The sequence below is a fragment of the Calidris pugnax genome, unplaced genomic scaffold (assembly GCF_001431845.1).
Source record: "Calidris pugnax isolate Ruff unplaced genomic scaffold, ASM143184v1 scaffold60, whole genome shotgun sequence".
NCBI classification, from domain to species: domain Eukaryota; kingdom Metazoa; phylum Chordata; class Aves; order Charadriiformes; family Scolopacidae; genus Calidris; species Calidris pugnax.
Window position 1 is genome coordinate 3,708,399 of NW_015090831.1, and position 27,723 is coordinate 3,736,121.

The following is a 27,723-nucleotide window of genomic DNA, read 5'->3' on the forward strand; positions in this document are numbered from 1 at the left end:
TAATGATTTTTGAATTTATATATCTTGCATATGAAACACTAACTGCATTTAAAATGTATTCTTATTTATTTGAAGACAACAATAATAAAGGATATAGGTCTCGTTTGGCTGTTTAGCAAACACCTATTCTTTCCAGCCTAAAACATAATACAGTTTCTATGAGAGGTTACAAGGCTATAAATTACTGCTTTTTAACTTAAAGCTATCTCAAGGATTATATGCTGTTGATCCAGTGTTATTCCCATTAGTGGCAATAACTAGGAGATAATTCACTTCATTTGGAAAAGGAAATCCTGATTCTCAAAGTAGTTTGAGTACCATTCAGTCTGGAATCAGATTATTCTTTATCGCACATTAAAGTCATGGCAAGGTGGTCTTCAGATTGTGAGTGTAATTTAGTCTCACAAATAGGTAATCTTGTTAAAATATTGTTGGGTTAATCAAAATTGATTTACGTGTACTAAATCCAGCGAATGCTAATCAAGTACCAGGTTGGGAGGCTTTAGTAGCAATTTGAAGTCTGATAGTTTCACGTTGTTCCTGGATGCAATGACTCATTGGATTTGGGGAAACACTTTAAGGTCTGAACATCCTTCTGAGACTGAATTCAAATGTGCTACAGACTGAAGCATCTTGTGTAGAACTATGTTTTAAAAGCCATGACAATGTGGGTCGCTGTATTTGTTATACCTCATGTGCAATGAATTGTTCTCCAAACCACATGAGTGTTTTGTGGCTTTGCCACTCTTTGGTATTCCTAAAGATCTTGGCATTTTTTTTTTTTATAAATTGTGGTTCAAAGAGATAATTAAGATGCTAATGTAGTCTCTGTACGTATGAGTACCATCCTTTTAAAAGAAAAGTATGTTGCATTTAAAAAATTCCAATTGTGCAATTGTGAATCTGTTAGAAGATAGGTTATTTTTATTTTTTTTAATTATATGATTATCAATATGGGTTATTGGTAGATGAAGCCCCTGAAATGCGAAGAACAAAAACTTACTTTGCAGAGCCACCAGGAGCTTTGCACTCTCCTCACACCCCTCGGAACTTACAACATCTTATTTTCTTTCAACAGAAAGCTTTTCTTTACAGACTACGGGAACGCTGCCAAGGTTGAGAGATGTGACATGGATGGAACGAACAGGACGTGGATAGTAGACTCTAAAATTGAACAGCCAACTGCTCTTGCGCTCGACCTCATCAATAAATATGTGTACTGGGTTGACATATACCTGGATAGCGTGGAAGTTGCTGACTACCAAGGGAGAAAGAGGCATACAATAATTAAAGGCAGACAGGTAGGTATTTATTAGCAAATGAGTAAAAAGTAATTATATTGATAAATGTACATAATTCTAACAGTTACAGTAATTTCAGGGTTTTTTTTTTTCCTCTTTTTAATTTGAATGTGTTAGACATGAAAAGATCTATCTGCGTGTTTTGTTTTATTTGCAATTTAGCCCATTTTTGCAACCTATGAACAGGCTTCCGTGCAGTGTCTCACCAACAAATGCACCGTGTAAGTCACGCACCCCATTGTAAAAGACTTCAGGAGGAAAAATATGGGCTGATGGAAAGATACTCCGGGATAAATTATTAATGACAAGAAGATGTCCTTGCCAATTCGGGAAGAAGACACTAACAGGCACAAGGATGTGAAAGAAAGAGAATAGCAAAAGCTATTCACTTGCTCAGACCAATCTGAGTGCCCTTAAATCATATTTTGTTGATGGCAACGATCCTTTTCCCAGTTGATCCAGATGTTTGGTGTCATAAATACAAATGCTGAGACTGTAGGAGTGTTTGAGCAGGAGTAAATCAATGTGGTGTTGTTGCTTCAGCCTGGACAGCGGGGGAAGGAAGGGTTCCTTGGTGGTCCTGAGGCTTTTGTAAATCAAGGGAAATTAGCAGTGGCCATACTGGTCCTGGTTGGTACTTGGACTCCCTGAGCTGGTGTGTGTTCTGTGTGTACAACTGCTTCTGCCCGAGGTTAAACTGAGCATGTAACAATGTGCAGACAAAATAAACGTTTTACTTGTTCTGCTGTCATTCTTTGCTTGCTTCCAACTTATCGCTGTTTACCAAGAGACAACTGGCCAGTGAAACTACAGTTAAAAATGGGCGGAAAACGTGACAAAACCCAGTCTAAGTCACCTGGCTAAATAGCAAACACCTTCCTTTTTTTTTTACCAAATTACTCCCAGTCTTTCGCCAGTTGTTCTGCAATGATAGGTCTTGTAAACTCTTTTTCAGGTAACAATTTGGAATATATACTTTAAAAAAGCCATTTTCAGAAGCAGCTAACAAATACTTTTACGAGCTTGTAACAGCGTTGTACTGGTGTCATGGCATAGATGCTTGCTCTTTCTCTTCTTCCTGAGATTTAGATGCAGAGAGGATTCTTTATCAAGTTCAGAAGGATCCTTTCTTCTCTAAACAAGCTAAGAAAGGAGGAGGATGTTTGTTTCTTTCCATATGGGTGAGGGGTACTAAAAAGTTTGGCCTCTCAGTTGGTCACCACTATCACAAAAGGAGAAATACATTGGTGGTATTTCCACTCACATGAAAAATAGATAATTTCACCAGGCTTTGTGCCTGCATTGGCCAGGATTTAGAATGTCTGTTACTCCAAGTCACTCCTCATTAGTCCAAGGAAACAGCAGACTAAGAAAACCATTGCCAAGAAATTTTAGGGATTAAAGTTTATTTTGTAAGTACAAGCATATCGAAAGATGACATGCTTTCCAAATGATACAAGCTTTTATGATTGATGGTCTGGGTGGCTTTCAAAGGACTATTCTTTGTACCAGGCAACAGCTCCATTCATGCATAAGAGAGCTGGAAAGCTTCATGAGACGTAAAAAAACAACACATGCATAAATTAAATACAAATAATTAAGTCATTATGAAATGCATTGTAGAAAGAATCACATGGTTTTAATAGTGTAAGTATAGAAAAGCTCTCATGGGAGTTAAATACTAAAGCTTTAAACTGAGTGCAAGTGGAAATAGGGAAGAAAGGATTATAATGCAGAGGAGAATTCACCAATTTGGTACAGATGCATCATTAATTTCAAAGCTTTTTCCATCTTACTATAGTTGGATTGAATTTCTATTGGGTCTAAATCAAATACTCTCATCGATCTCACTTATTTTTTTTATTTTTTTCTGGGGGTAAGGGCAGAATGCAATGACAAGATTTGGCCAAATGGGGGGTAATTTCCAGAAAGGACCAAAGCATTTGATGCGTGGTAGGGGTTTTTTGTTTGGGTTTTTCTGGTGATATGTATCTGAATTTGTGAGTAAATGAGCAAAGTAAATACTTTGTGGCAAACAATTTATTGATTAGACTAATAAGGTATGCAGCCTGTGAATATCTGGAAATCTGCCAACGAATTCCCTTTAATCTGTTCAACTTTCAAAATTGCCAAGGAGTTATTTTATGTAAATCAATCACAACTGCCAGGTTATCGAACAGTTCCTGTTTGAGCAGTGATTGGCTAACTAACGGCAGGTAATTTCTAATCGATGTGCCCAGACATATCACAGATGAATACAATTTTAGAATCCACTTTTTGAGAAACCAGCAGTTATGTGTGACTATAACCATATTCAAATATGCCAGCAAAAACGAACACAAGCATAGCTGAGGGGATGTATTTATTTATTCATTTCTATACTTAGGAAAACATTCATGGGGTATATCTTGTGCTATTTGCTTTGCCTTGATTATAACATAATCAAAAAAATACATCAATCCACAAAGCCATATTTAAAACACAAGCTGTGTTTTAAATAGCTATATTTACTGTATTTATTAGTTAATTTTAGTAAATGTTAGCTAATTTAGAATGGTTATCATTAGCTAATTAATATTAGTTAATACTAAAATAAGCTGTTGCACTTAAAGCATGAAGTTTTTCATTTAAAAAGCAGACACTGGGAAATCCAGAGGATAAATGAATTTGGATTGCTAAATATTTTGAATTTTCTGCCTTGTACAAAGCTTTTCTAATTATAAACTTCAGACTACAAGACTGTGAACTATCCTTGTAGTATAGTCTGTGTTTCTAATTTACAAATGTTTATCAACACATTCAGATATCCTTTTGTACAATTCAGCATGTACAATTCCCAGTAATGTTTGATGTTTATAAATCATAGATTTACCTAAAATTTTTAACTAAAATAATGGTATTATTTTTTTCTTTTCCAGATTAGGCATCTTTGTGGACTGGCAGTATTTGAAAACTTTTTATATACCATTAATTCAGATAACCTCAGCATTTTACGAATAAACAGATATAATGGCACCGATGTTGAGTCTCTTGCTAGACTTGACAATGCTAAAGAGATCCGTGTATACCAGAAAAGAACCCAAACAGCAGGTAAGATCAAAATTCCTCTTTCTAGGAAATTTAAACCCAGATATTTCCATCTCAACATGAGGGAAAAATCTTCTTTACTTTGGGGGTGGCAGAGCACTGGAACAGGCTGCCCAGAGAGGTGGTGGAGTCTCCTTCTCTGGAGACATTCAAAACCTGCCTGGACACCATTCTGTGCAACCTGCTCTGAGTGAACCTGCTCTGGCAGAGGGTTGGACTAGATGATCTCCAGAGGTCCCTTCCGACCCTGACCATTCTGTGATTCTGTGATAGTAGGTGGATGTGTGGTTGAAACGGTTCTTCTGAAAAAATGCATCAGAAGATGCAGTGAAAATTTGTCACTGTAGCAGAGCACTCTGTTGCTTCTTCGTCTGCCCAGATTTCTATGTGCTTACTGCCAGTTTACCTGCACCTCTGAGCTCCTAACACAACTTCTTCCTCAGCATTCAGCTTGGAGAACTGCCGAAGAGCTCTGGTCTGCAAATATTCTGGCTCCACACACTTGAGAATTTAACACCTTCAGAATTGTTAGATGTCCCAGACTGTTCACATGCCTGGGTCTCAGACCTCCGAGATTCCTGGTTGCTCTGGGTCAGCTTTTCAGTCAAACTGGAAACCTCAAGGGAGCCCCTGCCTTTGGGGTTGCCAAAGGAGGCTGGAGATGTGGGCAGCCAGCCTGCCTAACTGCCAGCACAGCACCTGGGGAGATAGGAAATGGCTGTTAAGTTTTCCTTGGTTTGTATAAATATCATCTTTGCCTTCTGTGAAAGAAATCTTCATTTTCCTCCAGAATGAAAACCTCCTTATAATCCCAGATTTTTGGGTAAAGTAGCAATTTCTGAGGTCCACAGTGCTATATGACTCTAATTCTGTCTCTGATCGTGCACCTCCTGCAATTCAGAACAGCAGCCTGATTTGTGGGAGCTTTGTGCGAAGATAGCAAGATCCAAAATGTTTACAGCGATACTTTAGGATAATTTCTTTTTTTTTTTTTTTTTTTTTTTTTTTTTATATGACTGATAGCACTAAATCGTTGCCGTGACTGGTTGGAGAGAAAAGCTAACGCATCAGTTCTGGTGATCAACGTCAAAGTTATTAAACAGACTGACTGCTTTGAGAGAAGTTCCTGAAGCGGGAACAAACTCTAAATTGATGTAGACTGGGTGAACTAATTTTCACCCTATAGCTGAGGGCTTTGATTTGCAGATGTCAGCGTCTGAAGGAGGCTGCAAAGACTCTTTCCAAGCTCTAGGCTCTTCTCTCTAACCCGGAGGGAGTCGGAGGGGCTGAGGAGGGGAGAGAGACATGAGCACGGTGTAATCTTTTATTACATCCTGTGATTACTCTGTTCCTCTTGCCTTTCGTTCACTCTGCTATTTCTTTTGTTTTGAATGGACATCTTTGTTGCTTGTCAAGATTCGCTGTAAAAGCTGTCGCAGCTCGGTAGAGTTTCTGTATACCTTTAACAGTATCGACCTTAAACCACTTGATAACTTTTTTTAAAAAAAAAAAACCTAAAAAGCTTGAAGGAAAGGAGAAAGAAGAGAAAAACATGTTTTTTGAGCTAGAATACTGTTGGCCTGTTGTAAGCCAGCTTAGTAAATGTAGGATAGCAAGATAAATTTTGTTTTCTCGTTGGATATACCTAGAAGAGTTTAAAAAAAATATAGATATTTGATGTATTAGTCTGCTAATTTAGAACCGTGCATTTGAAAATATGAAGTCAAGGGAAAGAAATTCTTTGGCTTTCAGCTGGATTTATGTCCCAACTGTACAAATATGGAAAAAGGCTACAAGGCTCGTTCTGTTCTTTAGTTTCTGCACAGGCAGCTGCCCCAGAAAGGTGCTGTGTAACTGGGTTGGATGAATAGCAGACTGCCCTGGCGTGGGATGTGCTCCATTCTCAAAAAGCCAACGAACCAACCAAATTAATCAAAGCAACACATAAAAATGGGGAAAAGAGTCCCCAGGGGACCACTGCCTGGTAAAGGCTGTGCAGCAGCTCACTCTAAAGGGGGGTAATGGCACACAACGATGTGGTAGCCACAAGGTGGCCCTTTGGATTACCTGTTTAGAGTATCATCTTAAAAGAAACCACCTTCTTTTGTGGCTATATTCTGGTGAAAGATTTATTGTAACACAAATTCCCCTTTTTTTTTTTTTTTGTTTTTCCCCCCGTCTAATCTTTCTACATGCCGATGCATATAATTATCTGGCTTTAAATGGATTTCAATGGTGCTCTTTTTTTTCGCCTGCCGTAGTCAGAAGCCACGCGTGTGAAGTGGACCCATATGGAATGCCGGGGGGATGTTCTCACATCTGTCTGCTCAGCAGCAACTACAAAGCACGGACTTGTCGCTGCAGGACTGGCTTCATCCTGGGGAGCGATGGCAGGTCATGCAAAAGTATGTTATTTAGATGAAAGAGTTTGCCAGCCGCTAGTATTTCAGGGTGTAGTTCTGGGTGTTATCTAACATCCTTATCAATAACAATAGAAATCACATGGGCTGCTTTTGGGTAAAATTTGCTCCATGTACCTGACACTTTGTTTGTGTATTCCTTTCATTCCCTTAAAATGATTTGATTTGGCTTAGTTCATAGAAGTGACAAATTAATCCCAGGATGCTGTATAAAGAAGTGTAGAAATTATCACAGCTTTTAGATTACTCACTCTTACACTTTCTTTATATATTATGCATTTTCACAGCACAGAGGTAGTGAAATGCTGTTAAATAATTTGTCAAACCTAATTTCTACCCATACAATCAACTCCTAGCTCAGAAGTGTCATGGTTTGGGCTGGACCAGCCGCTGGATGAATGACAGAAGCAGAGGATTCATATGAATAACTCAAGCAAGTTTTTTCTCATAATACTTTGTGAGAAAAAATTTGAAGTGTTAGGTATGGTTATACCTAACAGTAGGTACACACAATCTGTTGGTCACCTACAGCCAAGAGGACAGTCCTGAAAGTTTTTGGGAACACCTATTTTTATCTGGTTTCTTGATCAAATGGCATTGATTCAGTTCAGATGAAATTTGAAAACGTATATTGATAGTACTAAGGATCTAAAGATATTTATCTTTGAAGAAAGAAAATTGCCTTAGTAAGCTTCAGTTATTTGTAAGTAACCTACTTAATGAAATTGCAAAAATCTCATCAGAAATAGGTAATGTTGATATCTGTGTTTGGTATCTCAGTATGAAAGAACAGGGTGTGTGAATTTGTTGTGTTCCTTCCCGTTTGAAAAAAAAAATTACTGTAATCTTTTATTTTTTTTTTTTTTTTTCTCTAAGAAACTCCAGGTGAAAAAAAATGTTGTTCTGTATTTGCTTTTACTGTAATCTTTTCTTTTTTTTTTTTTTCTCTAAGAAACTCCAGGTGAAAAAAAATGTTGTTCTGTATTTGCTGGAGTTTATGGTCTTGTTAGATTCAATGATTACTTCAGTCATGGTCTATGTTACCCTGATAGATCCTAATGAATTGTAAAATTAAATGTCTACAAGGCTATATATGTCCATTTCACAGCAGATGCAAAGTTGTTCTGTGATCTAGCATTGCTTTGCAATGTGAACTTTCACAGAAAAAAATAATTAGATGTAAGCAGCTCACTGAAGTAATTTGTATTTTAATTAAGGTAATATAATTAGCTAGATTTCTTGAGTTTAGATACCTTTGGAATATATGAAAGTTTAATTTTTGGTATTGAATAATGTTCCTGCTCCCCCACTAATTGTGCTGGTTAATTAAACAGTGACATTATGCACTGTAAAGAAGATTAGGCAGCATCAGTTGTTTATGTTTGTAATCTTTCTTTTGCAGGACCAAAGAATGAATTGTTTCTTTTTTATGGGAAGGGACGCCCAGGAATAATACGGGGAATGGACCTGAATACCAAAGTGTCTGATGAATACATGATCCCTATAGAAAACTTGGTCAATCCTCGTGCTCTGGACTTCCATGCCGAAACCAATTACATTTATTTTGCTGATACTACCAGTTTCCTAATTGGACGACAGAAAATTGATGGCACAGAGCGAGAAACAATCCTCAAAGATGGTAGGCAATGCTAACTGATAGTGACATTCACAGAATCGCACTAAGGAGAAGCTCAACTGACATTTACAGATAATTTAAAGCTTTATTTAAATCTCCCATGGAAAACAGACCCAAACTAGGCCTTAACAGAGTTGGAGGGTTTTTTTTTTTAAAAAAAAACAAACAACTTCCTATTTATTTTTCCTGAGTGCAGAAATGTAAAGTTTGGTTAAGTTGCTCTGTTGTGAATTCTAACTTTGTCCATTTAACCTTATCCCTGCCGGTGAGTAACCCCTGCATCTCCACTATATTCTCTCAGTCGTTAGATACAATGGATCCGTAATGTAGTTCTTTTTAATCAATCACTGAGCCATCCCCTCTCCTCGTGGACTTTGCAGGACTTCTTCACTCCAACCTGTATCATGGTGTGGATTCTGGAGCTTATTCATGTAGGTTGGCAGAATGAGACTTCCTGAAGTGCTTGCAGAGCCATTAGAAAAAAAAGGAAATGTAGGTCATTTAGCATTGTCTTTCCCTGATGCATTTTCCATTGTATATGTGGATGTGACAGGAGGACCTAAACCTTTTTTAGAAACTTAATTAAGATGTTTGTACCATTTATTGTATCAAGGAGAGAAAATACCAGCAGTTCTCTAGTTTCCACGTCTCCCACCACGCTTCACAGAATCTCCCTGGTCTGGAATCAGATCTTGTCATACTAAATGCTGTTTCAGTGATTGTCTTTGCAAAGTCATTAGAAAAAACAGGAAATGTAGGTCATTTAGCATTGTCTTTCCCTGATGCATTTTCCATTGTATATGTGGATGTGACAGGAGGACCTAAACCTTTTTTAGAAACTTAATTAAGATGTTTGTACCATTTATTGTATCAAGGAGAGAAAATACCAGCAGTTCTCTAGTTTCCACGTCTCCCACCACGCTTCACAGAATCTCCCTGGTCTGGAATCAGATCTTGTCATACTAAATGCTGTTTCAGTGATTGTCAACTCATTTTTCTTTTTCTTTTATGGACCGTTTTCATGAAAGGCTGCTTCAGCAGGAGGTAACAACTGCTTCATTTTCTAGTACTCAAAAAAGTAAGCAATATGAATATTCATCTTGGCCTTCAGAGAGTTTAGTATCTTTACTTGTAAATTGAAGCTTGAGACAGAGACAGTAGCTAAAAGACCATTGTTTTAGCACAGGGATTTTCATTCCCTGTCATTCATAATCCATGTTTTAATCCAGCTGTCTCAGAGAGGTTATCTCTAGTTTGCAGTGTCATGGTGCTGTTTCGGCATAAGGTCTCTCCAGACCTCGGAGTCTGCACAAAGATCCTTTAGTAGCAGTTGCAAGAAATAGGTGGCTCTTGATGCAATATTCATGATTGCTTAATAAAAGGCAACTGAGTAAATAATGCTCAACTCAATCTGGTAATTCTTCATTTCACTGCGAATACAGGAATGGGTCATACGCATCACAGAACTTCCTTTGCTGACCTTCTTTGAGTAAACAGCAACTGTTTCATTTTACAGCAAAGTCATCCAAATGTGGGGTGGAGGAAGGACTGGATTGTATGTAGATTTAAATATTACAAGATAATTAAGATGTTAACACTACAAGTATGTAGATTTCAACATTACAAGGCAGCATCCTTGCTGACGGGTATCAAACAGGTTGGGGTTAGTCTAATCAAACATCCCAACCTACAGCAAATCGAAGAGACTCTCTTTTAAAGAATGTTTAACTGGAACTCTTAATAAGTACTACATAGAAAAATACCAATGCAATACCGAAAGAATTATGCGATGATTTATTACTGGTGGTCCTAATACTTACCCCCAAAAATGTCACTGTGATTCTCTCCTACTCCTTCCCCAGGAGTTTACATTGTTAGGTAGAACTTGATGCAGTTTCATAACTTTAAAGTGTGTTTAAAGAACACTTGTTAATGTATTTTTCACAATTTAAAAAATTAATACGGCCTCCAGCCTTATCAGCTCAGCTTTTATTCTTGTCAGCTCTCAAGAACTCAGCAGGGACAGATTAAATCGTTCCTTGGTGGAAGGCTACTAGAGGAAATCAGGTGTGTCAGGAGGTGGTTTAATATTCGCTCTGAACAGCAGGCTGCTAAAGAACTCTATCTGTGGTAGGTGTCACTTCTCAGATTAGAAGTTGTCATTTTTTCTGACTATCAGGTTTTGCAAGAAGAGATACGCCAGCTCAAACAACACTGTAACTCAGATAATTACAGTTTGCCTACACGAGAGCCTGATCCTACAAGCTGTTGACTGGGAGCTGAGAACGCTGAGCACCTCGCACTGCTGGAGCTTGATTTTCCCATACAGTTGTAGCTGTGATTTCTTATTTTTCACTTCAGGAAACAAACTGCTGGGTAGTATTGGTAAATATTTGACAGCCCACAGCATGGCCTAGCCTAGAGTTGGCGGCGCAACTGCAATACTAGTGTAATTTCACCAGGAACAGAAATCGCTATAATTAAGGTTTCAAACTTGCAGGTAAAATCAGGTTTTTAAATTAAAAAAAAAAAATAAAATAGTGGAACAAACCAGACATTTTTAAAGCAATTTAAATATTGTTCAATTGTAGTAACAAACACAAATTCTGGGGTTTTTTTTACTTGTCTGTGTCCCCCTTATTTGTTTGGGATGGCTGTGAGCCTTAAAGTGTTATATTATTCACTTGTAACTATTAGCAAAGATGGTCAAGGGCTAACTTTTTACCTGAACAAGGTCAAAGTAAGTCTGTAAAAATCTTTGGAAGCTGTTTAGCTGGTTGGTATATAGAATAATTATATTTTTATTGGGTTTTATGTTAATCTAGTATTTTAGGCACTATTAGTGTACGTGATCTACCTGACATTAAGCTAGGCCATTCTGTACCAAATTACACTCTTATAATTTGTGCTTGTAATTTCTTGCATATTTAAAAACAATGTGACAAGTTGTTGCCTCTAGAAATACAAGTTTCTAAATATCTTGTATCTATAGTCAGCATATTTGGAGCCCACATGCTACTGTTGATTGTAAAATTCTTGTAGTTTTTCCAGAATTACAATTTTTTCAGCTATCAAGTGAAGAACAATCAGAATGGTCTTTTATTCACGTCATCCGTTTCATAATGAAAGGGCCTCGCTGCCAAAAGCCTGCCTTACTGTGGCCAAATTAATTTTATTTAACAATTTATTTCTCAGCTAGTTTCTGTGTTACTGTCAATAACTTCTTTCCATTTATGATAAACTCATTTGCATATTTATCTTATTCCACACAGAGGATATTGATAGGGGAAAAAAGCACTTTTAAAAATGTTACATGGCTGTCACTTCAGTAGGTACCAGCTGCTTTTATTTTTATATTCTTAAATATTGAAAGCATGCTGACTGAAGTATTTCTCTTAATAAAGGGATCCTTGTTATTTTTAATATACTTCATCATTATATTTAAATGCATTTTCCTCTTTTTTTTTAAAAAAAAAAGTAAATAGTTATAAAATTAACAAAAAAAAAGAAACTTTTTGCAATGACAAGGTCTTTGAAAACGTTATAGCTCTGCTAACTTGATAGGCAATATTGTGGCATTACAATCACTAAAAAACTTTGTTCAAGAAAAATATTGTGAAGTAATTTATCATGTTCCAATGCTATTAAGATTGTAATGGCACCTCTTATAGATGCTGCTATTGCATCCAGGTGTATAAAAAGCGCAATATTTCATTTATTGGGTAAAACTGTCATATTTTATTTTAGTGTATTGTTGATGACATACCATATGTTATCTTTGGGTTATAGGAAGCAGGAAGTTTTCTGTACTCCTCTAAGTAAGTTATGTAGACTGTGACTCAGTAAAATAGCTTTGCACCCCCTTCCATCACAAAGAATTTCCTGATTTTGTGTAGGGAATGAAATAGTTTAATAGAGTGAGAGTCTGCAAAGGTGTTTGAGATCTAAAATTACTATTGGTGAAGGGTTTGTCCAAGGAAAATACGTCTGACATGTTGCAAAATAAAATTTATAGGTCTGCTGAAGTTATGAATGTCAGTAAGAACTTTCCATTAGTACTTACTGGTTGTATTATGGGGAAGCATCTGGTGGAGAAACCTGATGGAAGGTTGAGGGGATGACAACACAGCACCACTGCACAATGCTGTTGCAGTAAAAATGACTCTGATAACAACTAAAAATGTCCCAAACCAGCAGTTTGGGAGTTCATGGGGAGTTGTTGTCTGGAAAGCTGACAATTAAATTACATATGTCTGGCAGCACAGTTCAGATAGAATACAGTTGTGTTCAGTTTAGGGGATTTTCATGTGCGAATCTGGTGTAAATTAAGTAGGATCATTGATTTTGCCACATCAGCATTTCTTAAAAAATAGTAATACATGATTTTTATAACGTGCATTGTGATAAAAATCTCTCTGCATCATGCTTGTTCTGAGAAGATTTTTCAAAAAAACTCCAGTGTTGATCAGAAAGTGACATCAACTCTGGTGAGAAAAAATGAATCTGATGAAAGCTTGCATCTAGATGGTATTACCAGTGTAAGTGTGAACAGAAAAAGCAATTTATATTCCTTTTTTTCAAGTCTTGATGACTCCTGTCATTGAAATTGTAATGTAAGATTGGATATCGGAGTGTGACAAACAAGTAATACATTCCATAGCATTGTAGTAAGGAGGGTTTTTTTTTAAGCATGTTTTTTTTTTTATTTTGGGGGGTTTATTTTTACCTTTTCAACCATACTGACCTTTATTTTTATCACAGCAAAGGGAGGTGCTGTGAATTCTCAGGCTGGGTGGAACCACTGGAGTCAGAGCAATTATACTGCTGCCCCATTACCTTTTTTAATCCAGGTGACAAGATAATGGAGGCAAATGGTAAAAATGAGCGTTTCCACCCCAAGTTTACCTCAGAAAGGATACTAAAGCAAGGAAATGTGGTGTCCTCAGCTTTGGGAGGGCGGTGGGAGGCAGGAGCCAGTGATCTGCCCCTCAGGCCCTCACAGGCGCTGCCGCTGGGGACCATGTTATGGCCACCAACCATAACATGATTGGTGGTCATGATTGGTTCTGAGCTGGTCAGAACTGGTCCCAGCCAGGAAGGAATGGCCAGGCAAAGGTGCCTGTGTCATGGGGTTCTCTGGGCAGCGCAGGGCTAGGGCTGCCTGGGAAGCAGTGGTGAAACACAAGGGCTCCATCTTTCCCAGAGAAATACTGCCTGGAGGGATTGAGAAGAGGGTGGGCAGGTGGCAGGGCTGCTGGAGTGTGTTTGCAGGACAGAGACCAGAAAAGGTGGTGGTCACCAGTGCCGTGGCCCAAGCTCTGTAGCTCCTCTCACTGTTAACGGCCCTCAGATAACTCTTGACAAATGGTGGGCTCCTCATGTAACTGAGGAGTGACCACACCAGGAGGACCGTGCTATCTTTAAAGGGTGATACCTAAAGTAGCTCCTCAACCTTCACGATGCTACAAGGGCCAGGGGAGAATGACTAGAAATTCTCCATATTCCACCTCATGCACTTGGGCATCAGGTTCTTTCTGTCAGTTAAGGAACTAGGATTGTGTGGAGAGGGCAGAGCTTACCAGGATTTTGGGGAAGCTTGAGGGAAAATTTGTTGCTTGGTGAATTGTTTTACTATTTCTCAAGTGGGCAAACCTCCACGCTGTATGGAATGAACATTTTTGACTCCTTTTGGTTCTGGATGGAGCCCTACCACTGTCAAACTCATGAGCCCATGGGTACATGCGATGGTAGCATTGCTCTTTGCTCATGTATAGCTTCCTATGGCACCAGTTTGCTTGTATACTTACCTGTGGAGAGCAACTGGGACTGTTGTGATGTCCTTGCTTACACAGCTTGCAATGGCAAGGGACAATGGAACAAATGTAAACTGAATGCCCCTTTTCCTTATTTTTTAGTAGGAATGACATTTGTTATTTGGGTAAAAGCAAGACAGTTCGGAATACTAGAGCTGATTCTGGAAGCTGCTCTTGACTTGAGTCATGTTCCTGTTTAGGGTTAAAATTAAGTAGTTTTGTTAAATAATGATTTTCCCATGGCCTGCTATAGTTAACATATGAAGACTTATGGTTTAATACACAACTTTTATGACCATTTTTAGTCTTTGTCTGTCAGACTAATTCTGACAGACACAGAAAATGTAATTCAGATTCAAGGAAATAATCTAACTATATTGTCCATTGTCTGTACTAATGGATAATGTTAGAACATAAACAGATAATATTAATCTCATTACCGTCTTCTCTCTCTCAACAGATCTTGATAATGTAGAAGGCATAGCAGTGGACTGGATTGGAAACAATCTTTATTGGACAAACGATGGTCACAGGAAAACCATTGCTGTCGCCAGACTGGAAAAAGCTGCCCAGAGTAGAAAAACTTTGTTGGAGGGAGACATGTCCCACCCTAGAGGGATTGTGGTTGATCCTGTCAATGGGTAGGAAGTAGACTAATTAATTTATGTTGTTTAATGCATGTCTTTATAGCATAAATATGGGATTGAATTTTTCTTGGGCTGGGGTTTGTAGAGTCGTGCAGTAGTCTGCAATTCTGCAGCAGTTTAAAATATCTGTAATTCCTGTCCAGCATTCTTGCCTGAAGCCTTCAGAAGAATGTGTATGCCCAGACACTGTTGAACCAATGTCAAGTTAATTTGAATGTGATTCACCTTTTTCTCGAACAAATTGAGTGTATCAGACCTCTATGTATTTTTAATACCAAGTGAACATTATAATACTGTCCTTTATTTCTCTCTTTGTAAGTCTCAATTTCTGAAGATAATTATAACCATATCCTTGTACACATTGGTTTACAAAACTAAATGAGACAGATACTTTTCATTACTTATGAGCATAATTAATTGTGATAGGCTGCATAATAAAAAGAACATTATATTAGTGTGGTATAGTCGCAGATTACCTAAAAATGCACTGTTCCATTTATTCAGGGAATTGTCACTGGAGAATGGTGTAGGCAGGTAATTCTACTGTGGCTGGATTGATTGCTGTTTTCCAAATACTAAAACGTATTTACACTATCAGGTTTTCATTTTTGAGCTTGTCCTTTGAGGAAGGGAAGTGACTGTGGAAAGGCTACAATTAATTAAGGTCAGATAGTAAGGATGTAAAAGCAGACCACAAAGCATAGCCATACCTACAATTACTTTGTTAAATTTTCCAGCTCAGTAAATACAGGGCACAGGAAATAGTGTATGAAGATATATTGTCTGAAAAGGGCTATTATATAAAACACTTTTCTAATAAAATAGCTTGCCCTTCATGATTATACTTCTCATGGAAGCTTTTCCTGAGGGAGAGCATTTATTATGGCATCTTAATTATGTTTATAAAATATTAGTCTTGATTTAACCAATGTAGAAGCATCAACTGCATTTTGAGATACAATTAAAGCGCATTAATGTAGATGTTTGTTACTGTAAGCGTGTTTTAGCTTATGACATGATAACTAGGATACATACAGAGAAAAAGTTGATGGAGAAAAGCTCAGTAATTGCTGTTGAACAGTCATGTAAATATTTGTAGAACATATTTTGTCTTCCAGTAAAATAAATACAATACTGACCTGCATCTCTGCCTGAGCTCTAGGGTGTATGCAGGTTTTATAATTCTGTGATTAAACCTAGTGTTGTTTGGGTCAAACATGCAGTGAAGTTTATAAGCCTCACGGATCAAAAATTGATTTATATACTTAGTGTATATTTACAAAAAATTTTAAAGGAACCCAAAACAACCTTGTGGGTTGGAAGAGACAGAAAAGAAACAAAAAAGGTTCATTTGCATATTTGTAAATCTGTGTAACAATGCTGCATTTTTTTTTTCAGTTCCTTATATTAAAAAAAACAGATTGATCAAATTACATAAAAGAGTGTTGAAGTAAAATTTTTGACCAGCACATTTGGCGGCATTTACTCAGATTTGATAACAAAGCTGTTTTTCAATACAGTGTTTAATTCCATGTAAAATAAAAATTTAAATTCCAGACTTTATTCTTCAAAGTACAGACAGGTTATGTGGGTTAGGGTCACACAAGTTATTTGAGAAATTTGTAGAATTTCAAAAACGTAAATCTGGTGAAATCAAAGGTGAGGTATATTAATACCAATTAAATCATGACAACTTTAACAAGTAGGATCATTTAAAATACATATGGTGATTTTTCTCTATTTAATGCTTAATAATTGAAATCCAAGATTTCACTTTAAAATTAAAGGTCTACTTCTAGTAAATGTTTTCAGCATATTGATGTCACTGTGCGTGATATGATCTGAAATACTGTTTTGACGTGTCATAGATTACATACAGATCCTATCTGTTTATTCCCATGAACCTGTTTTTTCTTTTGAAGGAAAAAAAAACCGAAGAAAAAAAGCAGTGTTTCTTAGTATATTTGCTACCCTCTGCTTTTGTATAAGTTCAAGTTGTGTATTTTAAGTTGTTGAAATCAGAGCTGTCACCAGTAAATTCTGTAATAAGATATGATAATCAGATTGATTCAAGAAGGAAAAAAAAGAAACATAGGTTGTGTTCTGTGCTATCCAGTAGAAAATTTCTCAGAGAACTCATCTGAGCTAATACTTTTAGATGACTTACTCCAATGCTTCTTCAATTTTTCCCAAGTAGCATGGGTACTTATATTTCAGAGTTGTTTTGGTTCTACATTGCTGCACTGTAAGCCATAAAACTATGCTAATATTCCCTACTAGATATTTGTCAAATATTTTCTACATCTATCTTTCTAAACATTTTCGTGAGGGACAGAGTGCTCGTAATAGTTTTTTGAGTAATTTAGCTGCTTTCATGTGGGATGTGAAGTTCACAGAATGTCACGATTATCCTGTAGCTATTAAACCTGAGTGCAATTAATTCATATATTGCAGCTTTTTTGATAATATTAAGCATATTCAAAAGCAGATTTTCAACATAAAGGCAAATTAGGCTTGGCAAAAAAACCCTACCAAACCCATCACAGTAAAAGTTTGAACTTTGTGACAAAGTCAATAAAATTGCTGGTTAAAAAAAAAATAAAATCATGATTTTGATGTGAGTAAATAAGGTCTTAAACAATTATTTCGCAGCTCATGTCAGCCCATTTTTTATTTATGTAATTCATTACAGTATGAGCAAATCCACCCTAAATGTCAGTTCAGCAGCATCCAGTACACGGAGAAAGTAAATATTGTTGTAGAAATAGCAGTGGGAAGAAAGGTGCAAAAGCCTAAGGGGCTCTGGCTTGTGGAAATACGGTTGCGAACTGCTGCTAAAAGTTACAGTATGATCCAGGTGATTAAAATGGTATCTGAATGTTCATTTCTTATAATTTCATAGCTGGATGTATTGGACAGACTGGGAAGAAGATGAAATAGATGACAGTGTGGGAAGAATTGAGAAGGCCTGGATGGATGGCTACAGTCGGCAGATTTTTGTAACATCAAAGATGCTGTGGCCAAATGGTTTAACTCTGGACTATCGCGCCAACGTATTATACTGGTGTGACGCCTATTATGATCACATTGAAAGGATATTTTTGAATGGAACTGACAGAAAGGTAAAAGAAAAATACTGCTGTTTTGCCACAGGCATGCTCTTTCTCTGGATTTTATTATGTTAAAAATACTTTTCGAGCTTTTGGAAGTCTGCATAATCCTGTGGCATGTCCGGTGTCATCTCGGTTGAAACAAGCGATATTGGCAGCCTCCTGTAAGAGACTGTAATACAGCTTCAAATTTTCATCTTTGGAAAGTGACAGAGAAGTTGATTTTATTTTATTCTTTAATCTCTTTTGTCTCATATGATAATCAGCTACATTTTGATTGAGCCAGGAAGCTACAAAGAGCTTTTCAGTAGGAAAAAAAAAAAAACACAACAAACCACAACACTGCTTTTGGCTCTGCCAGAGAGGCTTTCATTTAATTTCACTGAATAAGCTGCTTTCGATGAATCTCAGTGCCCTGTTTGAGCATTTGTGGTAACTTGCAGAGGGGAAGCTCTCAACAAGTGCAGTCAAAGATGGAGAGAGATTGTTTTAGTTGTTACTGATGGCTGTGCTGGCTAGATGCAACTCTGTAGAGAAGTTCGGTGGTGGTTTGTAGAAGGAACAAGAGCAGAACAGACGTTAAAACTTAGGTTGCAGTCTGATAAATTGGGGAAGGTTTATCATCTGCTTCATAAAGTTAGCACCCTGACAGCTGAAACTTCACCCTTAATTGAGAATGACAGGTATTACATCTGTGAGAGAATTTTGTCACAATGTATGTGTCTTGTGACTTCTCGTTTATCCTTCACTCTTGATTCCCTGTGGCTTCATAGGACCAATACACAGATTTCTAGTACTGAAAGTAGTAACTGTAGGCGCAGTCCTCCCTGAAACTCATCCCTGTACGAGCTCACATAGCTTTAGTATTCTTTTAAAATCCTTTCTATTGAGCGATCTGCTGTTAAGCCTGTACTAATGCTGTAGTGTTGCAGTTCATCATAATGGATGGGTCAGGATTTACATTTAGCACTTCTACTTTTGCTCCAAATCCATTATGGACCTATAACGGATGGGAGGGGGCAAAGCACATGGGCAGAAAGACCTTTTTTAATTAGAGCTCCATGCCTACTAGCAAGGCTAGACTTCCTGAAAAGTTCCTGGACAGAACAGGTCTAGGAAGGTTAAATGCAGCTGCCATGGATTACACGTGGATTACTACTGAGAACTGCTGGTTTTGCCTCCCACTGGAACTGGTGAATAATAAGAGCCCACCTGTCTTTACAGGTTTTATTTTGAAGCGTGTCACAGAATGGTTCTGTTTTTTTGAAAAGTGTTTTCTATAATCCTGTGATTTAAATAAAATGCTTAACTGTTCCAGTAAAATTTTTGTAGCCAAAAATAACTAGAAGATACTTTCTTTTGATGCTGAAATATTTGTGGTCGATTATAGAATATTTTGGTCAAAATAAAACTGGGTCAATGGCGTCTTTAATTCTGTGTCAGTATAGTGAAGATTTTTGGGGGTGGGGAAGTCCTACATGAATTCCATCAGTAGCTGGTGGATAATTGACTAATGGATTAATTCTGATCAAAAGCAGTTAACTGAGATAAGGAGATTTGGTCAGAAGAATTCCAAGCCCTAAGAGAAAATTTGAAGGGCAAAAGGGGATGATGTTTGTCACCTCGAAGTAGTTGTATTTTAGATAAAACCATCTCCTTGTTCTCTTAGGTTTGTGTCTCTAAATAGAGACAAGGTAGGGCATCTGATGAACTGCTGCCTTCTTTCTGGAGGCAAGAAAGAAATACACAGCTGGGCATTAGTTCAAGCAAGGACCCCAGCCAGCAGGAGACAACTGGAACTTAGTCATTCCAAGCTGCAGCTGCTGTGTTGAAGTATCAAGGCAGGGCTCCCAGAAGTAGCTCGTTTAGAGCTCTGCAGTTTTCTATCTCTTTTTAAAGTAAATCGTTCTAATTACTTGTATTGCAATTTACTTGATGGTAGGTTTAGGCTGTTTTTAAAGTTTTGTTTTCGTTCTGTAGAGATTGAAAGTATTTTTAAACTCTTTATCAGAGAGCTCTTGTGTAGTGGTAGTTGCAGTTCTTGTGAAGGAGTCCTGAGACTGGAGCTACAGCAAATGACACTGCTTTGGAAAGTTTCTGCAGCCAATAAAATGAAGAGAGGATCTGGGGTGTAATTTGTAGTTTTATGTATGAGTTAACAAACCACAGGTAGAAGGTGCATGGAAGAAAGTTTGTCTTATTTTGGGAGCAAACTATCTTTTTTAAGTTATCATAACCCAAACTAGAGAGGAAGTTTACAGAAATAAATAAGCAGTCTCTGCGCTTCACACTTTGACAAAAATAAGCCACTCATACACACTATTCTCTGCTTTGAAAGAAGCAGGTATTTGATATACTTGACAGATACTCAAAGTTATATGAAGAACCACACTTCCTTGCTAGGGAAGGAGGTAGGTATTTACTGGACATAATGATTGCATGGTTACCTACATTGTTCTGCGTTATCTAACAGGGAACACTTAAAATTAATTTATATAAATCTAAGAAGTTAGGTATTTATGCTGGTGCATAGAACAGCTTTACACTCTATTTGATTTTATGGCATGAAGTTGTTGTGTTTGGGCACAGTACTTCTCAGTATTTCTATTTCCTGTTTTATATTCTCTGCAGTGTATGCAATGAAAAATTAAGTATTTTAACCTTGCTAATTCTTACCTACCGCTTATTAATTGCAGGTAGTCTACAATGGAAAAGATTTGAATCATCCTTTTGGACTATCGCATCATGGAAATTATATTTACTGGACAGATTATATGAATGGGTCAATTTTCCAGTTGGATCTGGTTACAAGGAATGTGACACTGCTAAGAAGTGAGAGACCACCTTTGTTTGGGCTCCAGATTTATGATCCACGTAAACAGCAAGGTATTTATAACCTACAATTTCTCCAAAAGTCTGTTATAAAAGGTTATTTTTCCTTAAGTCTCCTGGTATTTTGAGATGCGTAGATGAGTAACAGTGGGAAACAGAATATGACTTGTGTCATAAGAAAGATGCTTTCCAATGTTTCAGTCCATTGATGCTGCAATTTATCATCTCATGCTTACTAAAAAGTGAATCATTGTATTATACCTGTCTGATTTTTTTTGTGAATTTACACTGCCTTTATTGCCATTTTTCCTGTGTGTCAGAGATATTGTGTTGATAAAATAGAAAAGATAGCACATTGGCTCATTATCATCAAATATATTACTGCATTTACCTTTTCTTAAGTAAGATCACAGATCCTGTCTTTTTTTTTTCCTTTTTTAAATTTTTTAAATTTTTTTTTTTAAATTTTCTCCCCCATATTTGTCTACATCAGCACCATAGAGAAACGTGATGAAGGCCATCAGTTTGCATAGATGGAGTTTAGAAAATGCAATTGCTACTATATAGATGAATTTACATGTAGAACATTTCCAGTTCAACAGTTCCTATAGAAAATCAGAGACTAAATTGTTGGCAGTCCTGCTACTTTTCTGTACATCAACCAGAAAAGTAACAAAATCTAAATTTCACCATTTATCTGAATGCTACTTAGTACAGATACAACATTAAAATATGGTTGTTAAAACAGTGATTTTTTTTTTTCTTTTTTAAGTTTTCAGGTCCTATTGTGAGTATTTTGTCCCTTTGCATAAAGCCCAATTTTATTTTCATAGTATCATGCCCCTCAGATCTGGATGTGGGTACAGTGGCTTCTTCATGTCTATTCTTAGTGCTTTGAAGATTTGACTGTGTCTCTCTCATTTGCCATCAATTAATGGCTTGGAGAGCAACTGATAAAACTGATACAGAGTGGATGGAATCAAAACATTAGAAAAAATATATACGTTCATAGACAGAAAATATTTAGCCTTTATATTTGCTATAGGCATATCTCTATATGCCAAACAAATATATATATATACACATTTGTATTTCTGTATAGAAAATTGATACATGCATATATGAAAAGAAAGTATAATGAATATTTTCCCTATATATGCTGGCTAAATATTTTGCATAGGTTTATTTCAGAGGTTTTAGATACCATAATTACTAAGTATGTTTTTATTGGTTTTCTTCTGTCTAATCCTACCAATTTTTTTCCATCCAGCAAATTAAAAAAACTGGTCATTTACAAAGGGAAGAAACAGCTTAGTTTTCAAAATGCTGCTAAATAGGAGGTGCATATGTGCATAGGCAAAATACTTGGTGTGTAATATCTGCGTGTATAGGGTTGTTTAATTTTGTTTCATTTTAAAATTTACTATTTTGAAGACTTGGATATGCAGTTAATATTCTTTGGAGAAGACAAAGACTTCTTCTCTATCTAAAAGAACGTCTTCCAGTTTGTTTTCCCTTGGGAAAACCACTTTTTACAATGTTTCACTTAACCATCTGAGGTCCTACTGAAAAGCTTAGTGATTTTCTTGACAACAGGTTAATGTGAAGTCTTCCCTTTTCTGCTGAATAATATTTTAGTATGTCCAGGTAGCCTTCCTTAGGGAAAGCCTTTGAGATTAATACTTGATTATGGAGAGCTGAGGTGCAGACAGCCAACTTGTAATTAGTTCTATGAGCATGAAGGCAATGCTGAAAGCTTCTCATTTGATGTTCTAACATCTAAATTTTCAATATCTAAAGCAAACTGTAGCACTCTGTTGTGTCAAGGTCATTGTAACAGCATGTCTCTTATCACAGATGCTTTTCAGGGACTCTGTCTTACTTCTAGTGTCCTGTAAAAACATGGTATGTTTGGGATCTTACACAGATGCTTTTCAGGGACTCTATATTACTTTTAGTGTCCTGTAAAAACATGGTATGTTTGGGGTTTTTTGCTGGGTTTGGGTTGTTGTTTTTTTTAAAGGCCAGATCTGCCCTGAAATGTAACCTTAAGTTGGCCAAATTTCAGAAGGTCAGATCTGCCCCCAAATGTAACCTTAAGTTGGCCAAATTTCAGAATACTTTGAACTGTGCCTACTAGGAGAGGATGTGATGATTGCTTTAAATACTTCTGCTGCTTTATCCGATACTCAAAGTTTCTTTGTTTTCAGAAAGAAAAAAAAAAAAAAAGGGAAATTTAAAAATGAATGCATTTGCTATTAGCTTCCAAATAAGCTAACATCAGAGATAGAAGACTAAAATATTACCTCTTAGATATTTTTAGCTGAATGAGCTTCAACCTTGAGCCCTATACTCAAAGTTTCTTTGTTTTCAGAAAAAAAAAAGGGGGGGAAATTTAAAAATGAATGCATTTGCTATTAGCTTCCAAATAAGCTAACATCAGAGATAGAAGACTAAAATATTACCTCTTAGATATTTTTAGCTGAATGAGCTTCAACCTTGAGAGAGAGGATTTGGCTCATTAATGCATTCTTTGTTTGAAATTGCAATTGGAATTTCGTAGGCTAATGGCAGCCTTTAGGATCTCCGCTTTTTGTCATGCTTAGTGCTCAGTGAGGTTGATCTTGCACTGTTCTCCAAGGAGCATAAACATTCATTTTAAAGAAAGTGAAGCTAATTTTTTTCTTTTTTCCTTTTTTTTTTTTTTTTTGGCGTGCTGCTTCTAAAAGAGCAATATCAAGGCTGAACCATGTGGCACAGAGAAAAGTGTAGTAGTTCATTTTATGGTATGAGTTGTAGTTCATAGTTTATGTGCATGTGTCTTAGAAAAATTTGGCTCTGATATTTTGAGGTTACTGTTTTGATGTTGCTGTGATTGTCACTGTCTACACAAGCAGAAGTCACGCCAATTCATCTGGTCATAGCTGAATTGAGACTGGCATTTTTATTAGGAGGTCTTTTACACAATACTTGACTGTGCCAATCCTGCTTAGTATTATGGGGAGCAACACTAAGCTTCTTTTTGGTATCTCCTTAGGAAAAAAGTGTTTTTCACTCTCTTTGTGTCTCATGAGACATGACCCTCTTGCAGAGGAGCCTTTTTTTTTCTTGCTTTTAGAGGTTAGAATTCATCATACTTTCTTAGGCATAGTCTTTGGGTTTCTGTGCATCAGGAATACCTTAAAAAATGGGGAGGTGGCAGGAAGCATAGTAAGTATAGGAGTTGGATTTATAGTCAGCATCTGAACCTGCCAAGGCCTGTGGGTATTTCCACGGCTATGAAGGGTGAGGTTGCCGTTGATATGTAAGTAATTCTTGTGTACGCCCATTTACAGCTGCTAAAATAGCATTTTTGGAAATCAGTTGATATTTCAACTCCTCAGATGGTAAAGAAGAGCTGCTTGAGGCCCAGGCTGCTGCTCTTCATATGTGTAGTACGATCCTAAAAGTAGAGTTATGGAGCTTTAGCGGTACTTGAGGTTAGGTTTAAGGGAAGGTACAAACATAAATAAATACTCATGAAAACACAGAAGTGCAATGATTACTAAGCAGCAATAAATACTTAGTGTATCTTTTAAATGAGAAGGTTAAACGAATGTATATGGTTTCCATAATGTGGGGTTTTTTTCTGAGAACGATGACTGAGATGCAAGTATGTTGTTTTATCTCTGGACTAATTTTTTAGCAAATTAAAATGGAACCAGCCTAATTTAATCATATGCAAGTGGCAGGGCCACAGCTGTTTTGAAAGCTGGCAAAATAATGAAAAGTATGGTATTAGCTCTGAAAATATTTTGGGATTATTTTAAGAACACCCATATAAAATAGCTGTTATGAACAGCAGTTGAGGAAATTTAAACTCATCAATACTTGGTAGCTAAATGAGTTCCATACTCAATATAGTCTTCAGGCTGAAGACTTCCTTAAGCTCACTTCATAACCTTTTCTATCTAGGATCCTGTCGTTTTAACTCTTGGTATTTGTGTTTTACTTGTCATCATCCTCTCTTTTATCACTTAAGTAAGCTACTGTGCTGTAGTTTGTCATCACAATTATGAGGTTAAGTAGGAACTTTTCATCTTCAAGATGGACCAGTTGACTTTGATCTAGTGTTTTAATTTTGATTTTATTTATTTTCTTTGCATTGGGCTTCAGAATCATCATGGGTTTTCAAAGTATTTTCTATATTTGTCTTACAAAGTCTTTTTTTTTCTATAGCCTTATTCTTTTTTAGGGATCTGACAAACTCATGTATATTCTTTAATTACATCAGGTAATCTCGACTTGTGCTCTATAATTTTGGATTCACTTTTGAAGGTTATATTTTGTTTTGTTTGTTTTTGCAGCTGCTTCTGTCTTCTTAAATGTTGTTTTACTGATGTTCTTTTATTTGTGTAATGGGTAGCCCCATAAAGATTCAGAGAGTTTCAAAGCTATCTTTTCCAAGGCGGTATTTCTAAGGCGAGGTTTTCCAAGATTTAGATGCAAATACATCTCTTACTTTTGTTCATGTTTGGGTTTTGGTGAGCAGAGGCATAATAAAGGAGTTGATTTTTGAACAAAGTTTTAGGTCGTAGTCTAAAACATGAAGTCAAGATCCAATAAAGTATTTTAAGTGCCCAGTCTAAGTTGGAACTGCTCTTTCTAAAATTGTGATCCAGCCCTCACGCTTCATAGGAACTTCCAGAATTCCCTGATTATACAGGTGTGGTCTTGCTGTCTCTCTCACACGCTGCCTAATGAAAGCACAATGACCACAGCAGCTTCCCATAGCATCCTGTATTAATTACTTTCCACAAATTTATTTGAACGTTCAGTGGGGAACTAATGGACTGTAGACACATTTACTTCTGAAAAGTGATGTATGGTAGGTCAGAAAAAAGTCTAGGAGTAGATTATGATGATATGCTCAAGGTTTGTATTATAAGACCTATTGAGGCATATCTTAAAATTTTAAAATGTTCAAAATCTTAAATGATTTGCTCGTTATCTGATGTTTGTTTGATAATTTGGAAATGTTTCCCTGCACATGCAGGTACGGCTCTGCCAGGAGCCATATACATGGCTCAGTTTCATAAACATGTCTGCAGCTACCTCTGTGAGAACTTAATATCCTATGGAAAGAGAAGTGGTAGTGCTTTGAGCAGAGGCAATCGTGTGGAGTCTGTTCGAATCTGTGAAGTTGGTGAATGCTTTGAACACCTGAAAATGAGGAGCAGAGGAAGGAACACCTGCTTTTTACTAGGACAGGAAGATGAAAAAAAGTAGTTTTAATTGAAAGTTTCAGCAGATCTGAAGGCTTATAGCTTGCCTGATGGTAGTCAGGTTTCATCAACAGGGGAAATTAACAGATCAGGAGAGGATGAATGTCCTCGGCGTTTCATATCAAAGCTATTATGTTATGACCAAAATGACACAAACAGAAATCGTAGCACTTGCTTCAGTGGGCTTCGGTTTTAAGTCTGCTTGCCTAAGAAGTTGAGGTAGTGAGGGTGCAGCAGTCCTTGGTAGATGATGAAAACACCTGACAGCTGTCAGTATCTTCATGTGAACAGCGTACAGCTTTTGGGAAGAAACAATAACACAGAAAAAGAAGGCAGAGAAATAGCAGATGTGCTCAGAAAAGAGTAATGGAATATCCGCCTTGTATTCTGTCTGCTGTGGATCTCATTATACTTCTAATTTCTGTTTCCTTTCTCTTTTTTCTTGGTCTGCATTTGTTGTCACATTGTTCTAACATGTGCAGATGCCAATATACTTCAGAACATTTGTTTATATACTGTTTAATTTTTTAAAACTGCTACATACATGTAGCTGTGTCATATTAAATATTTTGTAATATTTGTTCCTCATAAAAAAGGGAGATAGAATATTGTGAGCTGATGGTGTAGGGGTTTTTTTTCTGATCTTACAGATTATTGCAACCTGTAACTAAAATTGTTTAAATATTATAACCTGTAGTAACCAAACTGAGAATAACATGTCCTTAAAATGAGAGGAAAACTGTAAAAAATTCTTCTTGTGCTTACATTCTAACAAAAGATCTTCTTTAACATGGCTGTTAAAGTCGCTTTTTTATCTTCACAGGTGATAATGCATGTCGTGTTAATAATGGAGGCTGCAGCACTCTTTGTTTAGCCATTCCTGGAGGCAGAGTTTGTGCCTGTGCTGATAATCAGCTTTTGGAGAAAAACAGTACAACCTGCACGAGTAAGATCTTTAAAGAATATCTGAGTTGATGCTACTGTTAAGGGATCAAGTCAAATCGGAAAATAAACCAAGAAAGTGCAGTCTCCTAGAGCCTTCTGGCAGTTCTATAAGACAAAGAACTATTCGTTAAATAAAGATGGTTTATTAAATGAAATAAAGATTTTTTCAAAAAATACAAAATATTAAGTACACAATATCTGAGGATAAAATATAGTGGAAAATATTTTAGAATATCTGACGTGATAAAGCGCTTAAATATTTGCTGACCTCTTTTAATGACTTTAAAGACTATCAGAAATACCAGAAGATGTTGTGATTAAATCTATAAAAATAGGTTTCGGATTATTATATGGACTAAGTATCTTAAATTAAAATCTGGCATAGAAAATGTTCATGCTGAAACTGTTCAGAAAATATGTCAAGCAGATATATTTGTATATAATAGGTCCTTACACAGACTACACAAATTTCACTGTCTTTTAAATCTCTACCTTGGATATCTTCATTGAAATGCTGATTAAATTAAAAAAAAAAAAAGTGTTAATAATAAAATGTGGGATTTTCAATTAAAAAGAATAGTTCATCAGATAATGCAGGTATTTTTTAAATGTTTAGACTTGATATTTGTAACTTACTCTAAATTCTCTGGGGCTTTTTTGTTGTTGTT

The 27,723-nt window shown here is 36.6% G+C and overlaps 1 protein-coding gene across 1 annotated transcript in view; it reads left to right on the forward strand.

Annotated features, from left to right (window-relative positions):
- LRP1B (LDL receptor related protein 1B) overlaps positions 1-27,723 on the forward strand; it is a 618,836-nt gene that overhangs the window by 286,390 nt on the left and 304,723 nt on the right. Inside the window, exons 8-16 of the mRNA XM_014941128.1 lie at positions 1,079-1,301; positions 4,220-4,391; positions 6,650-6,793; positions 8,211-8,447; positions 14,718-14,898; positions 17,807-18,026; positions 20,711-20,900; positions 26,029-26,031; positions 26,934-27,056. Of these exons, the coding sequence (XP_014796614.1) occupies positions 1,079-1,301; positions 4,220-4,391; positions 6,650-6,793; positions 8,211-8,447; positions 14,718-14,898; positions 17,807-18,026; positions 20,711-20,900; positions 26,029-26,031; positions 26,934-27,056 (1,493 nt within the window). The remainder of the gene's footprint in view (positions 1-1,078; positions 1,302-4,219; positions 4,392-6,649; positions 6,794-8,210; positions 8,448-14,717; positions 14,899-17,806; positions 18,027-20,710; positions 20,901-26,028; positions 26,032-26,933; positions 27,057-27,723) is intronic.